This window comes from Brassica oleracea, chromosome C1, assembly GCF_000695525.1.
Source record: "Brassica oleracea var. oleracea cultivar TO1000 chromosome C1, BOL, whole genome shotgun sequence".
Classification (NCBI taxonomy): domain Eukaryota; kingdom Viridiplantae; phylum Streptophyta; class Magnoliopsida; order Brassicales; family Brassicaceae; genus Brassica; species Brassica oleracea.
In genome coordinates, this window is record NC_027748.1 from 40,963,818 (window position 1) to 40,980,561 (window position 16,744).

The window sequence follows — 16,744 nt, forward strand, 5'->3', positions numbered from 1 at the left end:
AACTCGTCTTTGAGAACAGTAGGACCTCGCCACTCTCATGTGTCACTAAGTCAGTGGAAGAAGCTAACATATGGTTCCAAGTGAATGGTGACTCAGGCGATCCTGTACAAACTCCGGCTCAGCCCCCACCGACGTCCCACCAGTGGGAAAGACCGCCTCAGGATTTCCTGAAATGCAATATTGGATCATCTTGGGATCACATGTATGGTCTGAGTGGAGCAGGGTGGCTGGTAAGAGATCATCAAGGCATCGCTATAAATCACAGTAGACGTGCTTTCGTAGGCTCTATGTCGAAGAGGGAGGCGGACTTAAAGTCTCTACATTGGGCGGTAGAAAGCATGGTTAACATGAGGCTTAACAATGTGATTCTTGAAGCTTCTTCCATTGAGTTAAGAGAGTCTCTCCTTGAGCCTCATCGCTTCCCTGAGTTACAATCTCTAATAGCGAACATCCTGCTCCTCCTTTCTAGACTAGTCTCTTGGTCCCTCTTGCATGTTCAAGAGTCACGGAACAGAGTGTCTAATGCTATCGCGGTAAGCGTCACTGCTGACTTACGCACACAATCGTATGTTGCTGCTGGAGGTCCTAGTTGGCTCTCACATACCATTCTCTCCGAAGCACAAGCTATGTGACTTAGCTATAAGTGCGGCTGCTAGGGGATTCTTGCGTCTCAAGAAATCACTAATGTGGTTGAGCTCTTCCCTGTTTTTGCATTTCTGCTGTATTAGTACCTACTGGTACCTAGTTGTTTTTCTTCTCTTGCTTATGTACTCCTATACGTTGCCATTCATTGGCTCTGTTATTGAATTTTTTTCAGTGTTAAAAAAAAAAGTATATGTAAGACATTATAGATATATACAAAACATAATGATGATAGGAAAGTGGGAACTATTGTTTGTTCATCATTATATGTCTTGTTTTTTTTTTAACTTCATTCACAAGCAAATCCAGCAGTCCATCACATGCCCTTCAGACATCGTTGTCTCTCAGTCACTTTTTCTGAGAATTGAGATGTATATATCTACTCGGTGATTTTACGGTGGATTATGTAAGAGATTACTAAAGATGACTTACCAACTCGACTATATATATCATTTGAAAAAAAAATTCTTCAAATTCTAGTATTTTATATTGTTAAAATTTGGCTGTGAATCTCTATAATTAACTACTTTTAATAAGAACAATAATTGGCTCTGAATAGATATTTGGCCCACTAATCTATCTTTCTAAGCTCTTACCACCAAAAAGCGATGTTCATGTGTCTAGGCATGCCTTACTAGTAATACAATTGTAAACACATAACGAAAAGCGTCGGCAACAATGCATCATTTTGAATATTATGTAATTATGCGTCATGGAATGCGCAAACATCACGCCTAATACGTGCCTATGTTTCAGCCTATCTGACCACATCATGACTCTTTGCTAATTTGGTTAAGCCTTAACCAAATCACAATATTTCGCGGGTGAATCGGGATCGAAGCCTTTTACTCCGGTTAATGTCATGTATTACCTGTGTTGAGTTGAAATTTTATTCACATAATTTTATTTGGAAGAATGGTAACTAAGTTTGAATTTATCAATCAAGCCATACCAAATTTTCAGAACTGTTGTCTATTTGATCAATACCAAAACTATTTTTCAATGTTTTTGCATATAGTGTAACCAAATTTGAGCCGGTTTAGCCACATTCTCATTTGCTTCCTTCGAATAAATGCCTATATAAACCGGACACAAGACAAGTCTCCTTCAAGCCTCAAAATCAAAGTAAGAAGATGGAAGCAAACACTATGTTTCTTACAAAAGCTCTTCTTCTTGTCTGTTTCAGAGTCTGCTTCACATTAGCTTCTGACCCCGACCCGATCCAAGACTTCTGTATACCAAAACCAATCACATCTCCTCATCACCATTCCTTCTCCACAAACCTCCCATGCAAAAACTCCTCCGAACTAACCACCGAAGATTTCATCTTTTCCGGCTTTAAAACCCCTGGAAACTTCTCCGAGACCGGGCTAGCCACAGTCCCCGTAAACCCGACAACCTTCCCGGGCCTTAACACACTGGGTTTGTCTTTTGTCCGGGCTGATCTCAAACCCGGAGCTATAAACCCGCCACATTACCATCCTAGGGCCACGGAGGTAGCCCACGTGGTTAAAGGACGGGTATACTCTGGTTTTGTGGACTCTAACAATAAAGTCTACGCTAAGGTTATGGAAGAGGGAGAAATGATGGTGTACCCAAAAGGGCTAGTGCATTTTCAGATGAACGTGGGAGATGTTACGGCCACGATTCTAGGAGGACTTAATAGCCAAAGCCCCGGGATTCAGAAGATACCGTCGGTTGTTTTTGGGTCAGGGATTAACGAGGAGTTGCTTGTGAAAGCTTTTGGGTTGAGTCTTGAGCAGATTGGTACTTTGAAGAAAAGATTTAATCCTGTCATGTCTAATGAACATTGATGTTTTCTCTTAAACGAGATTATATTATTATGCAACTTATAAGTTATATATCTTTATGTGTTCTTGAGCATAACGTTTAAAGAAACTTTTCCAGCTTTAAGACTTGGCAATTTCTTCTCCAAATATAAGAGACTCAAAATCCACAACACACATCAAAAGTCAATGCATGCAAGTATGTTTTTGCAGCAAGCTTTTAAGGCTATATAAACACTTCTCCACTCCACAGCGACGTACCCAATGCATGGTTATAGACACTTATAATAAATTGATTGATGTAACTTTGAACATAACATATGTAACACGTTCTAACTTTGAATGGCTCTTTTACAACAAAACGTATCAAGATTAAAAACAAACGACATACAAAAGAAAATTATTGAAGAGTTACATTTATGATTAAATGTTTAGAAAAATAATGAAGAATAATGAAACGTGTACATTAAAGCGGGGCTACAAAGAATAATGGACAAAATTGAGTTAAAGTGATTAGAGCATCTGCATCAATTAACCCCCTCTTGGAATTCATAAGGATTTTTTATATTTTTTTAGTGGGACCATGAATAGTGACGAACTTCTATCTATCGTGTTCCTGCATTGGTGAACCTGAAGAAGGAGTTCGTAGGAATAAAATAATATTTTTTTTTAAGTTTTCAATGTATTGACAATACATGAATAAAATATAATAATTTTTAAAATATTTTAAAAGTTTTTATTCAATACATTAAGAATATTCATGAACATACAAAGATTATTCATCTACATTACCAAACTTTTTCCATACATTTTCAACTAAATCAGCTTTCAAACGATCATGTTTCTCTAAATCTCGAACTTCATTGTGAATGCCTAACATATTACCGATATTAAAACTTGTTCTCCTTTTCACCTTGGAACTTCTGCTTTACCCTCCTGACTCGAACTCAGATGTATCAATTTGAGTGTATCCGTGTCGTTTGTTCTCTACTATCATATTGTGCAATATGACACAAGTTCTCATTATCTTTCCTATCTTTTCCTTGTCCCATAGTAGAGCTGAGTTTTTAACTATTGAAAACTTTGATTGCAATACTCCAAAAGCCCGTTCGACATCTTTTCTGGTGGATTCTTGACGTTCAGCAAATAGCTCTGGTTTAGGACCTTGAGGAAGTGGGATGGATTGGATAAATGTTAACCAATTTAGATAAATTCCGTCAGTAAGGTAGTAGGCCATACGATAAGTGTGGTTGTTGACCTTGAACTTAACTTTAGGTGCTCGACCTTGTAAAATGTCATCAAAAACTGGTGACCGATCAAGAACATTGATATCGTTGAGGGTACCTGGTAATCCGAAAAATGCGTGTCATATCAAAAGATCTTGTGATGCTACAGCTTCTAAGACAATTGTCGGCTTTCCTGAACCACGTGTGTACTGACCTTTCCAAGCCGTTGGGCAGTTTTTCCACTCCCAATGTATACAATCGATGATGCCTATCATCCATGGAAACCCGCGTACCTCTCCAACATCGAGTAATCGTTGAAGATCATCCTCATTAGGTATTCTTAGAAACTCATCTCCAAACAATTGTATTGTCCCATTAGTGAAATTTTCCAAACATAAACGTGTTGTACTTTCACCAAGTCGGAGATATTCGTCATATGTATCTCCCGATTGACCATATGCTAGCATACGTACAGCTGCCGTACACTTTTGAAGTGCAGATAGCCCATACCTTCCGTGAGCATTTCTTCTTTGCTGAAAGTATGGAACTTCACTACTTAGGCGATCGACAATGCGAAGGAACAATGGCTTGTTCATTCGAAAACGCCGCCTAAACATTTCCGGTGGGGATGTAGGATTTTCCTTGAAATACTCGTTCAATAGTTGGTTGTTTCCTTGATCCCGATTTCTTTCGATATAAGCTCGTCTCTTCGGGTTGTTGGCTTGACCATCAACTATTGAGTCGATGAAATTATCAACTACTTAGTCGACCATTTCTTCTAAAGCTTCATCTACTTCATCACTTGATGAAGTAGACATTGTTGAAGCAATTTATTTCTCTTTTCCTTCCTACAAAAGGCAAAAGGGGGTTTGTAAATCATATTTAATCCTATTATTATTTCTTTTAATTTTTCATTATATTTTTTTTTTTGATTAGGGCTAGATATTTTTCATTAAATTTTCTTTTCTTGTCTATATGGTATGTATTGTTGTCTTTTATCATTTTTTGAATTTAAAACTTAAAAATATTATTTTTAAATTCCATAACTTAATTTCATTAAAACTTATAAAAACATTACTATCTTACAACAACATTTTTTTTTTCCTTTAAAACTTACAAAAACATTATTATCTTACAACAACATTAATATAAAATTCTACACTCTCCTGTGAATCAAACTGACATTACCTACTACTACAAGCATCCACCTCCTGCAACCCGTGACCTGATACCTAAAGAAACCGAGATAAAGAACAAGCAACCCGTGACCTGCAAAGCAAAACAGATTCAAACTTAAACTTAAAGCAAAACATATTCAATAGATATCAAATGCCATCAAGTTCATATAAACCATTAACCTACTCAAAAATTCAAAAAAAAAAAATTAAAGCCACTGACCAAATCAAAGCATTTCAGAAATGAGTTTATTTTTTAGAGACACTTCTTGATCAGAAAGTGTATCTTTAATTTTTGCTAGCAAACGATTAAGGATTTTCTGTTTGGATATGTTATTTTTGACAGATAATATGCTCTCTATCTGATCAAAAGCTGCTTCATTCACGTGCTTCTTTGGCACCTCCTCTGCAGGTTCCTTCCTTTTCTCCTTTGCACCATCTTTCGACAATGAGTGTGATCTCCATTTTTGATCAAACCTAAGCTCCCTCCAACAATGTTCAAGACTGAACTTGACATGATAGTCATTAAAGAAGATGTCATGGGCAGCCTTCATGACATCATTCTCATTTTGGCCACTCGCTTGCTCCTTCAAAGCGGCTTCATGGCTTCCCACAAACTTGCACACCTGCTCATTCACCCTTCCCCACCTCTGCTTACATTGACTCCAATCCCTAGGAACGGAGCCAATGAGCAGAGGGCTAGCATTGACATACTCCTCTATTCGCTTCCAAAACTTAGCTGTCTTCTGCTCATTACTCCCGATTGGATCTTTGCTGGTGTTCAACCAAGCACTGATCAGCACAACGTCTTCCATGGTTGTCCACTTTCACTTTGACGCAGGTTTAGGAACCTCAGAACACCCTAAGTCTATTGTTTGACTGCTCTGGGAAGCTAGTAGGTTAACCAACCCGGGAGAGTTAAGGGAAAAAGGATCCATTTTGATTTTCGATAAATGGGTTTAAAATTTGGTTTGTGTTTTCAGATGTGGATTGCCTATGATTTTAAACTAGTTTTGGCTTTGAAAGGACAAAAAATTAAACATACTCTAACTACCAAACATTGATTAAAGTTAATTAGACAACAACTACTACACAGAGAGCATTCAATAAACATCAAATCAGTTTTTAAAACTCAACCATTCATTACGCAACCAACCAAAACACAACTACACGGATTTGAAACTCAACCATTCATTAACATTCATTACGCAACTACCTAGTTCAGTTCAAGTTCAACTCTACCAAGCACTCGAACTAATTAAGCTTCAGTGTTACCTTTTGTTTTCAGTCGAAGCAGAGCTTCTCCAAGTCCGCGACCTGCACAGAGAGGTTATAAACCTGCCCAATGAGGTTATCAACCTCCCGATTGAGGGCTTTAACCTCTGCCTGGACATGGAAACAACAATCACACTGTGTTAGTCAGTTAATAAAAAATGAAGGAAAATATTACAAATTTAAAACAAAATTTTGGAAGTCACTTTACCTCCAGTCTTTCAATCTGATTATTGACCTCCGACACCCACTTGATCACCAGCTCAACCTCCTCCACACGCTTAGTGAGGCGTTCGATATGCTCCTGTATACCAATCACCCAAGGCTGACGATAATGAAACCCATCCGCCTTGTTAACAACAAAAACACATATGAGAATCTCGTTTGAAAACAAAAATAAATGGAAAGAATTTAATTGAGAAGAAGCGCTTACCTCGTAGTTTTTTCAGGTGAAGAATCGCTTCCCAGGAAGAGTGTCGTAGTCGTCCTTCCCCCGAACCTCGTCAATGATTCTCCCACCACAGGGACACCTTGTCGGAATCTTGTATCCTTGCATATTGATGAACTCCTTTTGCCTCTTTGTCTCTCTTCTCTCTTCTGCGGGATCCATCTGTACCAAAAAAGCAAAGATTAGAACACAATCAACGGTTAATCGAAACTAGAAACTCGATTTCGAACCCTAACTAGAAACCCCCAAATTGATTTCAAATCCCCGATAAACGAACCCTAAATGGAACCCGCATTACGATTTCAAACCATAAATTGAAACTCCCGTATCGATTTCGAACCCTACATCGAAACCCCCAAATCGATTTTCATTAACCGAGAACGCTTTCGAGCCCAAATCGATTCAATCAAACCGTCAAAGTAGTCGAGACTGACCTGAGATCGTCTAAAAGAGAGTCCGACGTCGATTAGATCGAGAAAATCTCCGGCTGTCGCGTCGCACGAGAAATCGTCTCCGAGAGAAAGAAACCCTAGCTTTCGAAAATAGAAGAGAAAATGATTTCTCTCACGCGAAACCCTATTTTTCTCGCATTCGACGCAATAACGCGTAGCCACTGCCTGTTCGACGCATGGCTTGACACTCGCAAGAGCCGGATCACCGATTTAAACTCATTTAATCTTTTCTTTCTAATTTCTGGACCTATGAACCCAAGCCTATGAACCTCTTTAAAACCGCTGATGCGGATGCTCTTAAATGTTACGAGTAAAAAAAGACGTTAAACGAGGGAAGAGTTTCTCTTCATGCGGTTTAGCATAATCCCATACCGGTATTTCCGGTTTGATAGATTTTGTATAAACTCGATATCAGTTCCCTCCACATTCAGCCACCGGAAACACCGTTACAATCGTCGGAGACGACTTCGAAACCCTCGGTTTTATCACAGATTCAGCAACGGCCTTCCTCTAATCCTATACTCCTTCTTCTCCAACCCCGCCATCGCCGTCATCTCCCTCGACACAACAGCAGCAACCTATCCCCCACTCTTTGGCGCGACCTCCTCCACCGTCGTACTCGAGACCATGTCAACAACATTCCTCATACCCCCATCAGCTCCTGCGTCCTCTTCGTCGTCTTCTTTGCCTATTAGTGGGCAGCAAAGAGGTGGTATGGCGATTGGCGTTCCAGCTTCCCCGATTCCGAGCCTCTCTCAGCCTCCGCCTTCTGCTTTCCCGGGATCTTCTGGGCAGCAATACGGCGGGTCGGGTCGTCGAACAGTCGGAATGCCAGAAGCTGCATCCAATACAAGTCTCCCGCAGGTGAATTTCAAAGAATTGTGATTGTTATAGCTCAGAAGATGCTACAACTTTGTTTTTATTCTCGTGTGTTCGAAATTTTTGCCTTATGACTGGAGAATGAATATCACCTCATTCATTAGCTCGGAATTTTTGAAATGCTAAGATATGAAGTCTCTACGCGACTCACTAATAAAACAATTGTTCTTATTCTCGTGTGTTCTTATGGCTGAATAGAGTTTTAGGTGACCATCACTTGGTGATACTGATACAGATATACCAGAGCGTAATTATCGTAGCACTGTTTAGTCACTTAACCTCGTGAAATCTTCCCTGACTTTTCTTTCAATGTTATCTGCAACTGTAGCATAGCCGTGTTGATCATTTTGAATTGGTTCATCTTTTCTTTCATTGTTACTTTGTGTTCCTTTTTATAAACTTCATAATGAATAGAACTTTGTTTGCAAACTCTTTTAACTCCTTTTATTATTCTTACGGCAGAACTTTCAAGGGCATATAGCATTATGAGACCTTCATCTATTGATTCTCCTGGTGCAGCACAACAAAGCTTGCAAGCAATTAATCAACCGTGGTTATCATCTTCCGGCCAAGGGAAACCGCCTTTGGCACCCCCTTCGTATAGACCGCTACTAAATAAAACCTCCATACAACAAAGATCTCATGCTCCTCACTCCTCAGCAACATCTTTCCACCTCACCAGCAACAACATCAGCCTAAAGAGCAACTTCAACAGCTGAGATCCCCGCAGCAGCCGTTACCTCACCCACATCAACCAGCCCGTGTCCAAGGGCCGACCCAGCCTCATGTGCCTCAACCAGGAAATCAAGCGAAAACAGTTTCATCTGAGAATGAGGTGTCTGATAATCGTATCCTGGGAAAAAGAAGCATCCATGAGCTACTTCAGCAGGTATCCACTGAGCTCTCTTTAATTTCTCAACCCTGGGAATCCGTTTTGCGTATTAACCGCAGAACAGATTATTATTCTCACTCTCGCGGCTTGATTCTCACATAATGAATAGTTGATATCTTCGACTTAGTTATATGGGCTCCTTTGATGTTCTGCACTCAAGCTCCCTGCATGATATCCATTGATTTTCTGAATTTAGTATGTCTTGCCTATCCACAGATTGATCCGTCAGAGAAATTAGATCCAGAGGTTGCAGCCATCCTTGCTGATATTGCTGAAGACTTTGTGGAGTCAGTAAGTAGCTCACACCACTTTATTTTCCAACACTTTATATGTGAATATTGTGATTAATAGTAAATTTTTCTGTCCTCTGATGGGTTTATTTCTCTAACTACAGCTTGTTGTGTTTCCTTTTATCCAGATCGCAACTTTTGGCTGTTCTTAAGCCAAGCATAGAAAGTCAGATACTCTAGAGGCTAAGGACATCTTGCTCCATGTTGGTTAGTTCTGATGGTTATAGTGTGCATGTTTCTTTTGATTTCTGTTTCCAGCTACAACGTTTAATCTCGGTTTGGTATCTCTTTTCCTTAAATGTAGAAAGAACTGGAATATCAGGCCTCCTGGTTTTAGACTTTTAGCAGTGACGAGATCAAGACATTTCGAAAGCCAGTAAGAATCATTTTACATATTTTTTGTGTAATCAACTTGCCCAAAGTAGATTCCTAACGCCTTTGGTTCTTTTCTTTGATAACGATTTGCAGCTGACAACAGATATTCACAAAGAGAGACTTGCCGCTGTAAGTTATTACCGTTAAAAGCACACATGATGTAATAGCAACCCGTATTAAGCAATTGAGTAGGAAAATAACTTATATATTGGAGTTTTTCTCTTGTTGTGGGCTTTGAAGATAAAGAAGTCTGTGACGGTAACCGAAGCAGCAAACGCCAGGAATCCATACAGGCACGGGACGGCTAATGCAAGAGGCGGTCAGGCAAAGACGCCTGCTAAATCCCTTGGCCTCCACAACTTTTAATCACTGATGTATTGGATGAACCCTCCAATCTTCTTTGGTAGGTAATTTTACATTTTGTAACTTCATCTATCTAGATATCACAGTCCCAAAATAACTACAGGCATTGGGGGGGGTTCCAGCGTTTAGATCCTAATTTTTAAGTAAAGTATCTTATCACCTTATGCTTTTTGCAAAGAACGAAAGTATAGGAACAGAGAGGAATAAGAGATGAGAGGTGGTCCTTACTAGCTGGGTATTATCCACTAAACAGATTCTTCTGATACAGTTTAATCTTCCGTAGCTCTGATCAAATTTTACAATGCTTTTGCTTGATTCCTTGTCTTGGTTTATGGATTCAAAACGTACAAATGCTAATTAATACGTGATGGTGAATAGAGAGAAACAGAGAGTGTGCTTGATGGAAAAGGAATGGAGGGAGGGAAGAGTGAGGGTAAATAAGTTTCACTGTTAAGATCACTGTTCTTTTGTTACTCTTACCAGATTGTTCTGTCTTGAGTCAAAGAGCTTTCTCATTCTAGTCCTTCTTCTTCTCATGAGGTTTGAGCTCGCTGAACTGTGTGTGGCAGATAGAGGAATAGTGAAATGGATAAAATTGGAATTCTCATCCACAAGTTAGACCTTGATCGAAGTGTCAGTGACTCAGGCTCAGTGGTGTGTAATTAATTAATTACTAATTAGAGGGGAAAAACTAATGCACGCCGGATTAAATAGCAAGAAAAATAATAAAAAAGTGATTACTGGTGGAAAACATTATTTGAATCTTTAATTTTTTAAAAACTAAGTGAAAAAATCAAGGTGGAACCACTAGAGGAAACCATCCTTTTCCCCACAACATGTTGATGTTCCATCACATGCATTTGTCGTTATGCAATGCATGACAGAAAATGCATAACGCATTAAAAATTTAAAAATTGTGCGTTTATAGAGAATAAGTAATCAATTAATCTGAGTCACAGATAGTTTTGTTGCCGCCGCCACCACCTACCACAATCTCTCCCTAGAGCCGCCATGGATTCCGTCAGGCTTCCAACGGCTCCTTCCTGTCTCCGTTCCCAAATGCTAGGTCAACCCCTTCACCACATTCCCCTACCTCCTTGTAACCGCAACTTCCGGTTAAAACCGGTTATCGGCATCAATCTATCTCGAAACCACGTTTCTCCGGTTGCCGTTATCACCCGAGACGAAACGTCTGTAGCTCCTCTAGCTTCTCCTCAGCCACGTCTCAAGGTCTCTCCGAGCTCGCTCCAGTACCCCGCCGGTTACCTCGGCGCGGTTCCGGAGCGTGCGAGCGATCCCGAGAACGGGAGCATCGCGGAGGCGATGGAGTATTTGACGAACATACTGTCCACGAAGGTTTACGACGTGGCGATTGAGACGCCACTCCACTTGGCGAAGAAGCTCTCGGAGAGGTTAGGTGTTCGCTTGTTTCTCAAAAGAGAAGACTTGCAACCTGTAAGTCTTCATTTTCACTCTGATTCTGATTTCACATTGAAAGAGTTCATTTTTAATGTTCAAGACGGTGGTCAGAAGTAGGAGTCAGTCCGGAGCTTAGAGCATGATTAATGCAGGTCTCTGGGTTCTTAGCCTAATATAAGAAACGTCTCTTAGCACATGATTAACCGGTCTTTTAACCGTCATGATTTGATATTTTTTGGTTTTTTTTTTTTTTTTTAACACTTTTCGGTTAAGAGACAGCTCTTATATCTCTCATTTAAGAGACGGTTTTTAGCTTTTCTTAGTTAAAATTTAAGAAAAGCTAAGAATTGTCTCCTAGCCGAAGCTAAGAATTGTCTCCTAGCCGAAGCTAAGAACCCAAATTAGGAGACTGGGGTTAATGATGCTAAGAACCTCATCCTAAGAGATCCGCATTAATCATACTCTTAGACCGATTTTTCAAAAGCATAGACTATATTTTTAAAAATTGTTTAAAATATAGTTTAATTCTGATTTGCTGACTAGACTGATGTTTAGGCGCCACGCCTACTAGACGGATTCTTAGAACACTGATTTTTGCTGAGTCATGTATAAAATTTGAGGCTACGTTTAAGTGTGTGTGATTGATGATGGTTCAGGTGTTCTCGTTTAAGCTACGTGGAGCTTACAACATGATGGTGAAGCTTCCAGCTGAGCAATTAGCAAAAGGGGTGATCTGCTCCTCAGCTGGTAACCATGCTCAAGGAGTTGCTTTGTCTGCTGCCAAACTCGGCTGCACCGCCGTGATTGTTATGCCTCGTACAACTCCAGAGATCAAGGTGATGTCTTTGAATCCTTGTTGAATCTGAAGTTAGTATCTGATTGGTCTATGAAAAACAAAAAAACAGTGGCAATCTGTGGAGAACTTGGGTGCGACGGTTGTTCTTGTTGGGGATTCGTATGATGAAGCACAAGCATTTGCTAAGCAACGAGCTGAGGAAGAAGGTTTGACGTTTATACCTCCTTTTGATCACCCTGATGTTATCGCCGGACAAGGGACTGTGGGGATGGAGATCACAAGGCAAGCTAAAGGTCCGTTACATGCTATATTTGTCCCCATCGGTGGTGGTGGTTTGATAGCTGGTATTGCTTCTTACGTGAAGAGAGTTTGTCCCGAGGTACAGTGTGCAACTCTTTTGTACTCTTGTTGCTTTGGTGTTGTCACCTTATTGTGGCTTTATTGTGGGGTTATGCAGGTGAAGATCATTGGTGTAGAGCCAGCTGATGCAAACACAATGGCCTTGTCGCTGCATCACGGCGAGAGAGTGATACTAGACCAGGTTGGGGGGTTTGCAGATGGTGTAGCGGTTAAAGTAGTTGGTGAAGAGACTTTTCGTATATCCAGAAAGCTGGTGGATGGTGTTGTACTCGTCACTCGTGATGCTATCTGTGCATCAATAAAGGTAACAACGCTTGTGATACGGTTTGTAACAATTGCACAAGCATGATCATATATACTTGTCTCTCTACAGGATATGTTTGAGGAGCAACGGAACATTTTGGAACCAGCAGGTGCTCTTGCGATCGCTGGAGCCGAAGCGTACTGTAAATATTATGGGCTAAAGGACGTGAATGTTGTTGCCATAACAAGTGGTGCAAACATGAACTTTGACAAGCTGAGGATTGTGACGGAGCTGGCTAATGTCGGTAGGCAACAGGAGGCTGTTCTTGCTACTATCTTGCCGGAAAAGCCTGGAAGCTTTAAGAAATTCTGTGAACTGGTGCGTGTTTTGGTATTACAGCATATAGCAGTTAATCCCGTTAATGTAATACATTTGATCGATGCAGGTTGGGGCAATGAACATAACCGAGTTCAAGTATAGATATGGGTCTGAAAAGGAATCTGTTGTACTATACAGGCAAGTCTGTTCCTGAAAAAATATTCTTTATTCGTTGTTATTCGTCTTCTAATCTGGACAGTGTTGTGTATTGTTGCTTAGTGTTGGAGTGCACACACCCGGAGAGCTCAAAGCACTAGAGAAGAGAATGGAATCTTCTCAGCTCAGAACTAGGAACCTTACAAGCAGTGACTTAGTTAAAGATCACCTGCGTTACTTGGTGCGTCCCTTAAGTTGATAACTCCCGTTGATTGATGCAAGTTTGGTTATGTGAATCACACTTTGTATATTTCCAGATGGGTGGAAGATCAAGTGTTGAAGAAGAGGTTCTATGCCAATTCACCTTCCCAGAGAGACCGGGTGCTCTGATGAACTTCTTGGACTCTTTCAGTCCCCGTTGGAACATTAGCCTTTTCCATTACCGTGCAGAGGTTTATTTCTGAGTTCACCATTACACCACAAGAAAGCTTTGTTGTAACTTTGAGGCTCTTTTTACTATACAATGTTTTCTTCCTTTCAAAACAGGGTGGTGCAGGCGCGAATGTGTTGGTAGGAATCCAAGTGCCGGAGCAAGAAATGGTGGAGTTCAGAAACCGAGCTCAAGTTCTTGGATACGAGTACGTCTTGGTAAGTGAAGACACAATTTTCAAGCTTCTAATGCACTAGGTTTAATGCTGTGATGGAGAGACCAAATCCGAGGAAGTAGTAGAAGCCATGGGAGTCTTGCTTGCGTCCGTGGTTGTTCTTGAGCTCTCTGTTAGAACAAAATCTGTGAGTCTGGGTCTGTTAGATGTGCTTTTATGTCACGGGCCTATTACGCTAGCCCAATATGTAACCTTTATCGCCTACGAGCTCTTTTCAGTCACTATGCTGTAATATGTAGACTTTGGATTTCTTTCAGCAAATAATGTGAGGGCTAACCTTCCAATAAATTTGATCTAACAAGTAATTCTGTTGTAGATTTGTATGCAAATGCGGATCTGGGCACAACCGGTTAAAACATTGGTCTTATCCCCAAAAAAAATTGGAGGCTTTTTACGTGGGTAAAAAGCCCCAAATAATGAAAAAAAATTCTTAAAACCCCGTGATGATCTGGTCCTAAATTGATCAAATTTTCGACATATCAGCAAATTATCATTCTTTTAAATAGAGCCAAAACGTATATAAATGATTAACTGTAGAAGTTACATCAAAATTATGACTGTCTACTGCTGTAAAAAAGAACGAATTTTATCACTGAAATAAATGAAAAGAGTCAAAAAGAAAGAAAAACCTTCACACCCGGTGGAACTCGAACCCACAATCGTTTGATTAGAAGTCAAACGCCTTATCCATTAGGCCACGGGTGCATCTGTTGTAAATATATTTATTAAACTAGATATAATTTCTGTTAAATATAAGAAATTAGTTCATGATCTGGTTATGATTCAAGTCTGGTTCAATCACGTGTTTGTTATAAGCATAAAGGCACAGGATGAACAGTGGTGGAACGTCAGCTAGCTATTGGCCTTGGTTCAAGAAAATGGAAGAGATTGTGAGCAGTTCCTTGGCCACTAAATGTGCGTCTGGTGAAGATAGAAGTGGTAGGTCACTGGGGAATACTGTGAAGCCAGCAAGGAGGTAATGCAGAGACTTTTGTAGTGTTCTTGCTCTCTCTTTACGCTTGTGGAATGAGTAGTTGGAGTGTGTCGAGAAGGAGGAAATCCAGAGGAGAACAAGGCCATTCCTAAAGTAGCACGATTGCATTGAGAGTCTTGACGTGTTATCCAAGGAAGGTCTTTCTTTCGCCACCAATTTATATAGCACCACTCTTTGAAACATTTGGGTTTGTTTGGTATTTAGTTACATGATGTAATGTAATGTAATCTAATCTAATCTCCTTTGTCTTTGAATTTTTATAGAGCCCTTTTTATTTTTAGAAAATTATGATAGAGCCTTTCATTTGCCAACCCACTGCTAAGCTATATGCCTCAAGATTTAGACTTTAGTTTTCAGTTAAATTGAACATAGATGTTTTTTTTATAAGTAGAATTTGAACATAGATGTTGTGTAGTGCTAGTTGCATGGATTTGTTCTAAAGATATTTGGAAAAACCTTTTGACAAAAGAAACTTGGCGTGACTATTATTATCTAAATATATTAGACCCTCTCCAACAAAACTAATTAACGCTCGAACTTTATATCTCAAATCCGAATATTCTTTTTAATCCTCACGCAAAGAACATACACCATGTTAGTGGATACATTACAAACATGATAAAGAAAACATAACATAGATAAGAGAGATATTACAAAGTAGTTCATAATCTGCTGACTCCGAGGGGAACCGAAGCTTGCCAAAGGATAGAAGTTGCCCAATTTCTAGATGGAGATAAAGAAAACTTGCTGTCTCTCCATCATCAGCCTTCTGCAGTCTTCATTGCTCCATATCTTAAAACACTTTCCTTACAAGCACAAAAAATCACTTTAACTAGACACTAATAAGTAATCTCCTTTTTTAGGCCATCCCCATGAAGATATAAACCTCTAAGATAAATCAGAGGTTTTTCTCTTCTTCACCTTAGGGGATGGCCATTCTCTTTTGATTTGCGATGTTCTGCCAAATTAAGAGAAGGTTTCAATAATGGAGGCTTGCTAGGGGTATTTATAGATTTTTATTTATTTTTCTTTGATTTGTGCTACTTTTTGGTTTGTCTATGGTCATGAAGACATTTAAAAAGAAACACCGAAAACCCGTCTTAGTGTTCTTTCCACTTTTTCTCATTACTTTTTCATATTTTTTCTAAGAAAACAGCTTATTAAAAATTTAAAACAATGAATCAATATATATCATGTTTGTTAATGTTCTTTATAAAGGATATTCTTGTATCATAGATGGATGCATTATGTTATTTTGGTACATATACACGTATTTATTTTGTAGTTATTATATATTGCATGCTGAATAACAAAATACACAATAACACATAAGGGGAATAATCGTATAGTACTGTAAAGAGAGTGTTGGGAATATTTTTTAAAAAACTTCTATACATATATATTAGTGGAAGCAGATGATGCTGGAATCAAGGGGAGTCTTACGTGAATATGCTTGGAATTTTGGATCATCCTATGGAATATGCCATTCAACTAGATTGCCTTTTTTAGTAGTATACACTCATGATTCATATGATGACATCTGCAAAATTTAGGTTTATAACGAGTTATTTACTATACACTTAATCAGGTATGTTCAATTCCAACAGGCACCAACTTCACTAACCCTACTAATGGTACTCCTACTAAAACTTCAATTCCAACAGGCACCAACTCCACTAACTCAAAAGCCCCAAGGAGCCATACAGTTAAACCTCTCCCAAATAATTGGGCGAAGAGTCTCCAACAATCTACTGATAAGACTCTAAAAAAGGTTGTTAACCCTAGTTTCTCTGCTGATGGCACGCCAAGGATAAAAATCCCAGACTCGGTTTCTTTTCCTTGGAAAAACTCCAGCCTATGCTCAAATCCAGAGTGTTCTAACCCACATCTGGGGACGTGGCTTGAAACTGGAGATTCACCTGCGACCAGAGTCAAGATCAATGTTAGTAAGGATACCTAACTCGACAATAAGGAAGAAAATTGTGGACCAG

At 39.6% G+C, this 16,744-nt stretch overlaps 4 protein-coding genes, 1 non-coding gene and 1 pseudogene across 5 annotated transcripts; 3 read left to right on the top strand and 3 right to left on the bottom strand.

Annotated features, from left to right (window-relative positions):
• The first annotated feature begins 1,742 nt into the window (after positions 1 to 1,742).
• On the top strand, positions 1,743 to 2,508 carry LOC106292229 (germin-like protein subfamily 3 member 2). Its single transcript, XM_013727837.1, has one exon. It carries the CDS (start codon positions 1,776 to 1,778, stop codon positions 2,454 to 2,456), a length of 681 nt encoding a protein of 226 aa, XP_013583291.1. The 5' UTR covers positions 1,743 to 1,775; the 3' UTR covers positions 2,457 to 2,508.
• A 2,303-nt stretch (positions 2,509 to 4,811) lies between these two features.
• Positions 4,812 to 5,645, bottom strand: LOC106340420 (glutathione S-transferase T3-like). The gene is made up of 2 exons (XM_013779301.1): positions 5,138 to 5,645; positions 4,812 to 4,924 (listed from the first exon to the last, which is right to left on the bottom strand). The coding sequence occupies exons 1-2, from the start codon at positions 5,643 to 5,645 to the stop codon at positions 4,812 to 4,814; spliced, it is 621 nt and encodes a 206-aa protein (XP_013634755.1).
• A 1,984-nt stretch (positions 5,646 to 7,629) lies between these two features.
• Positions 7,630 to 9,804, top strand: LOC106340431 (annotated as a pseudogene).
• Positions 9,805 to 10,729: 925 nt separating this feature from the next.
• Positions 10,730 to 14,047, top strand: LOC106310790 (threonine dehydratase biosynthetic, chloroplastic-like). Its single transcript, XM_013748345.1, has 9 exons — positions 10,730 to 11,256; positions 11,877 to 12,056; positions 12,126 to 12,395; positions 12,474 to 12,680; positions 12,750 to 12,998; positions 13,066 to 13,136; positions 13,218 to 13,335; positions 13,412 to 13,546; positions 13,641 to 14,047. Exons 1-9 carry the CDS (start codon positions 10,813 to 10,815, stop codon positions 13,779 to 13,781), a joined length of 1,815 nt encoding a protein of 604 aa, XP_013603799.1. The 5' UTR covers positions 10,730 to 10,812; the 3' UTR covers positions 13,782 to 14,047.
• Positions 14,048 to 14,391: 344 nt separating this feature from the next.
• On the bottom strand, positions 14,392 to 14,464 carry TRNAR-UCU. Its single transcript has one exon. It is a non-coding gene; the product is annotated as a tRNA-Arg (tRNA).
• An 828-nt stretch (positions 14,465 to 15,292) lies between these two features.
• Positions 15,293 to 15,879, bottom strand: LOC106340441. Its single transcript, XM_013779319.1, is given in 5 exon segments — positions 15,293 to 15,313; positions 15,315 to 15,418; positions 15,421 to 15,505; positions 15,508 to 15,529; positions 15,842 to 15,879. Coding segments are annotated over 5 exon segments (270 nt in total).
• Positions 15,880 to 16,744: the final 865 nt, after the last annotated feature.

Bases quoted from the DNA above. Each gene is read 5' to 3' on its own strand.
- LOC106292229 (XM_013727837.1), top strand. From the start codon at position 1,776: ATGGAAGCAAACACTATGTTTCTTACAAAAGCTCTTCTTCTTGTCTGT.
- LOC106340420 (XM_013779301.1), bottom strand. From the start codon at position 5,645: ATGGAAGACGTTGTGCTGATCAGTGCTTGGTTGAACACCAGCAAAGAT. The intron at 4,925-5,137 runs GTTTGCTAGCAA...TTTGCTTTGCAG, and splicing joins CAAACAGAAAATCCTTAATC to GTCACGGGTTGCTTGTTCTT.
- LOC106310790 (XM_013748345.1), top strand. From the start codon at position 10,813: ATGGATTCCGTCAGGCTTCCAACGGCTCCTTCCTGTCTCCGTTCCCAA. The intron at 11,257-11,876 runs GTAAGTCTTCAT...ATGATGGTTCAG, and splicing joins AAAGAGAAGACTTGCAACCT to GTGTTCTCGTTTAAGCTACG. The intron at 13,547-13,640 runs GTTTATTTCTGA...CTTTCAAAACAG, and splicing joins TTTTCCATTACCGTGCAGAG to GGTGGTGCAGGCGCGAATGT.